This window comes from Pundamilia nyererei, unplaced genomic scaffold (assembly GCF_000239375.1).
Source record: "Pundamilia nyererei isolate P.nyererei 1_Seehausen unplaced genomic scaffold, PunNye1.0 scaffold00090, whole genome shotgun sequence".
In the NCBI taxonomy this organism is placed as follows: Eukaryota; Metazoa; Chordata; class Actinopteri; order Cichliformes; family Cichlidae; genus Pundamilia; species Pundamilia nyererei.
The window spans coordinates 1,716,522-1,721,572 of NW_005187491.1; the positions used below are offsets into that span (position 1 = coordinate 1,716,522).

At 41.8% G+C, this 5,051-nt stretch overlaps 1 protein-coding gene across 4 annotated transcripts in view; it reads right to left on the minus strand.

Annotated features, from left to right (window-relative positions):
- Window positions 1-5,051, minus strand: part of scap (SREBF chaperone) — a 28,908-nt gene that overhangs the window by 20,009 nt on the left and 3,848 nt on the right. For all 4 annotated transcript variants that reach the window (XM_005739227.1, XM_005739226.1, XM_013912437.1 and 1 more), the window contains 3 exons: window positions 2,647-2,767; window positions 2,122-2,279; window positions 1,401-1,621 (listed from right to left, as the gene is read on the minus strand). In XM_005739227.1, the coding sequence (XP_005739284.1) occupies window positions 1,401-1,621; window positions 2,122-2,279; window positions 2,647-2,767 (500 nt within the window). The remainder of the gene's footprint in view (window positions 1-1,400; window positions 1,622-2,121; window positions 2,280-2,646; window positions 2,768-5,051) is intronic.

Here is a 5,051-nt window from a genome sequence, read left to right on the forward strand (position 1 = left end):
CCCTAAGTGACAACATCCTGGTTTCAATAATGAAGTTAAACGGCAACTTGAAGCTCACTCGAAAAGCAAATCAATACATCAGCTCTGGTCTCAGACATGAGGGTGAAGTTATAAAGGAGTAAATAAGTTCAGGAACCAAAATGGCAACTGCTATAAAACTAAAAACTAAGCCATTAGAATGCAAGCCTGGAACACAATCACTAAACTCAGATCCATCCATACGTTCACAAAATGACCTCAAAATACATTCATCCTCACTGACTGCCATCTCTCATAGTTATATATTTTACACTGGGTACCTGGTGGAGTTTGGGGCTCCCCTGCCCTGCAAGAGCAGCTGAAATATAATCCCCAATGTAACCAGGCTGACAAGCCTCGAGTCAGCTCAGTGTGAACAAGCATATCAGTCTAACTTTATCTGACAGCCAAGCTGTCCCTGACTATATCTTTAATATCTCTTGAAGTGGCAGATGTGGCAAAATGCTGAAGGGGAATCTTGGTTCACTATGTCAGTGGGTAGCATTTTAAAAGAATTCAATAAGTTCCCAAGGAATGAAACTGCTTGTTCTCTGTCAATACGAAAGCCTCTTAGTTGGCTGATACAACTAATCCCCTGCTCACTACTACCGACAATTACTCATGCTGAATGATGGCAGACTACTTTCAACAAGGCAGTCAGAGTATAACACATTCTTTTCCCCTGCACTTTAACAGACTATACAACAGGCACGAGGTACTCAATATGGTGACCACCAATGGCAGTTTCTGACAGACTATTTAAAAATGCCTGTAGTTCAGAATGAATTAGTCATCTCATGGATCATTGCATGGCAAAAAGCAATAAGAACACAGGCCGGACTGGAGCTTTCAGATTTTGTCAAAATAAAAAAAAAATAAAAATGCTCCCACACCTACTGACAGGCGTGAGAACATTTCGGACACAATGACAATGTCCTATTGTATTACGATTTGTTAATTACTTAATACATCGATTTTCACAAGGACCAGTTAAGGAAGCACTGAAGCTCTAATCTTGGGCACGCTTCAGGATGACACCACATGCTCTGTGGACGGTGACAGAGACTTTGTCTGAACACATTCACTTAACCACTCCTTGGCAGGGTACGCAGTGATCACACAAGTCACACAGTTGGTTACAGTAACAATTATTAGAATGTGAGTAGAACCTCAAAAAGAAAAATGTCCAAGGGCTTTTTCTGAGTAGAATATGGTAGCAGACCAAACTGAGTTATATTTATGTACTCGCTTGTTGATCAAAGGTCTGTCAAGGGAATGGTTTGTTAGCAATACTGTACACAGAACCTACTGCACACACACACACACACACACACACACACGAGGGGAGGCCACTACTGAATCAGAGCTTTCCAAATTACTACCTCGCAATGTCGCTGAGGTGTGCAAGCCTTTCGGTTCATGTTTCTGGATGGTCTTGAGGGGGTCGGGGTCCGAGTCAAACAGCTCCCGTTGGTTCTGCCAGTAGTTGCCAGGAGAAACAAGAAGGCAGCCATGCTCTGGCAGCACCGACTGCATCCGCCGTAACCCTGGAAACAGATCTGTCACCTGGAGACACAAAGACTCCAGACTGCGAATGCCGGAGCTGACAAGACAAGAACGAGACAGCAGTAAAGACAAGAGAAGAGGAGGTGTGACAGAAGACGAGGAAATCAATGCAGTACAGCTCACGGATACCAAATGCTCCTGGAATAAATGAGATTTAAATAAACTAATAAAGTATTGAACAGCAATAAATCGTTAATGTAAAAATAGTTAAACAAGTATTTAATTGAAACCAGAAGCACAAAAGCAAAGCAAACTGTTCTGGGACCTATCATTGATACAGTAGATTAGTCAAACAGAACAAACCATAAACTTTGTAGTTTACAACAGATCAATAACTCAAGGTCATTGATGTTTATCTCCCCCCCCCCTTGGACTAAATTCAAAGAAGCTTTTGGTTCACAGCTTTCCTTCCACAGCCCTCTGCTCTAGTTCTTCCTTATACTTCACTGCTACACTTCATAATGTAGTATTTTTTTTTCCCCCCCATTGTGTTACTGCAAATTTACCACCGTCACATATCAGTGCACCCAAGCTTACCTGTCAGAGTGAACATGGTTGCGGATCTCTTCCAGCAGATTGAAGACTCGACCAAGAGGCGACCGAAAGACATCCACCGGCACCAGGCTGTTGTCCCATGGAGACACTGCTGCCTTCACCAACACCTGCTGGATGTAGGCGACCGGAGGACCCCGGTACTAGGGCAAACATGTAGGCAACTTATTAAGAAACAGATTGTGATTAAGTACAATGAACCAGCTACTACTGCTGACTGATTTTAATATTAGTATTTAATATTAACTAAAAAGGTATTCTTTGTTTCTTATTCCCCTTGTTACAGCAAATTAAAACTAGTGTTGACAAATCGTGTGAGCCACTGTTTTACTATTTATGAGCCTCCAGCTTTGCCCAGCCATCATTTTTGAATATTCAAGCCTAAGATTAAAATGTATTTCAGGTTTGAATGCCAAAGCTTAAACACATCCTAAGGAAATAAAACAAAAGTGATAGTCAGAAACAGTACAGAAATACAGAATCTTATAGATTTCATGTTTTTTCTCCTACCCAGTCAGGGCGCTCTCCAAAGTCACCCTGAGGCTCATGGAAAGGAACGCTGTAGTCTCGCAGCCCTGTGGTGAACTCCACAGGACCCGTCCCAGGCAGGGGGAGCCTCAATAACGGATAGCTAGCAGGAAGAGAATGTGGGGGGGGGTTCACATGTCAAACAATAGGAACAAAGGAATTTAGTTCAACTTATATTTATGCATCTACATCCTTTTGTTCATTCATTAATAAATGGAAAAGACATTCTCACTGTAACGCAAACCCACATGCATGCTTTCAAAGAAAGCAGCAGACAGCTATACGCTACGGACCAATGAAGCCACCACGATAACGGTGAGCGCTTCCCTGTGATGCATGTTGCAACACTTTGAGTAGATGAAACCAGCACCTCTGGCTTTTCCTGCCAGATTAAGTTTCATGCGCAACCCAGAGAGACCCGCTCCCTAGTTCTCCTGGAAATGGGCAGGTCTTCAAGAAAACAAACTTCATCTGAGAACCAAACCACTCCCTTCTTTCCTTCCTTCTCTGCATGTGTCTATATGTAGAGGAAGCACGTTCAGTTTGAAATGATAGTGTTGAGCAACCCTGAAAAATACCTGAAAGACTGAGCTGGTGGTGGCAACAGAGGTGGATGGAATAAAGCTTTTAAAAGACTCTCTGAAGTGTTTTGGATGTATGCCCACTGTCTTGGTGCTTACTTAAAATGGAAAAAAAGTCATCACAAAATTATGAAAGGAAGTCAATTCCTTCTTTAAAAAAACCCCCACAAACTACATTTTAATTTTTTTCTTATGCCTAAATTATGTCAAATTCAGCCAAAAGTAATCAAATGTGCCTTCATCAGCTTTATAATAGGGATTTTAGCAGAGCACCTCAAGCTTCCCACTCAGGCTACAACTAACAACTAATTTTATTCTCAATTAACGCAATGCTGACTTTCTGAATTCGTTGATTTTGTCAAAAACAAGAAAAACACCTCTATTTGTTTGCATAACCTTAATCTAAGGTTGTGTTGTAGTTAATAGTCCAAAAGTCAAAATAGTTTTAATGTCAAAGAAATGCATCAAATTCTCACATGAGAGAATGTAAAAGAAATTAAATATTTATATTAAAAATAAATCATGATTTAATTATCAAAAGCAGCTGCTGACAAATTGTTCACTTTTAATTAAACTAAGCTGTAGCTGTGCTGCCCACATGGCTGTCGTCAAGGCCGCTGAGGATAAAACAAAGTAAGAATTCATCTAATAAAAATGGGCTCTCTCCTAATGAGGTCAAGCCTGGAGAAAATTAAGTGCTCCCCAAACATCACCATCGCACACTTTTTTTTTTTTCCCTATAAAAACGACACAATACAGCCTTCAGCAGTTGAGCTGTACCCCAGTTTAGCAGTATAAATAAAGTTACGTTTTAATTTTTGATGATGTACATCTTTAGCTGGAAAAGGAAAAGTGGTCTGACAGAGGTTCAGAAATCTCAGCAGCTGATGAAGGATCAATTGGGTCACTGGTACCTTTGTATCCAGACAGCTTATATGAACATATTGTACTCTAATACAAATATCAATTCTTGTCTTTTCGATGGAAACCTCTGCCTGCTTTTCGCTGTGCCTCACCTCCCTCTCCCTCATGCCTCCTCCACTCTCCTAGGTCACTGTACCTCCACAAAGGCCTCTTTTGTGCCGAGCCAGCCCCCCTCCTGACAAGCAGATGGAGGGACAGGCATCCCATTCTCACAGGGCCACTTTCTCACAGCCCTCTGCTCTAGCCCTGCCTTAACATCCCCGTCGTCCAGCTCTTTTCTTTCATTTTACCCCGGGTGGTAGTTAGTCGCCCATTTGGTCAGCACCCCTGCTGTAAGTTGCAGCAAGGACAGCACGCTGCAGGTGCATGTGTGCGTTTCTGATTGTTTTACAATGCCTTTACTTACAAAGCCTGTCAAACTCTGACCCATGTCCTCTCTTTTGAGGAGTGATTTAGCAAGAGGAGATATGTGCGTGAGTTCAGTGAATGTTTGTGTCATCGTGTCAGCAGGAGGCTGTTGTGTGTGTACAGATGGCCAGTTAAACTGAGCTGAACTGGCCAACTGAGTTTTCCCCTCTGAAGTCACTTTCTCCATCTGTCTGTTTCTGTAAAGTGGATGACAAGATTTCCTCTCATCTTTTAACAGAGTTGGTACTAAAAGGAGGTCATCATGTCCACAGGTTCTTGCAAAACAGTCTGCTGTACTGTTTAGTAGATTTTGACTGGACTAGGGCTGCCACAAACGATTATTTTGATAGTCAACTAGTCACCGATTATTTTTGCGATAAGTCAACTAATCAGATCGCGCATCCATTGGACGTAAAATGAGCTTATTGCACCAGCATGCATCTGCTCTTATATAACTATCATTAGCTTACAGCT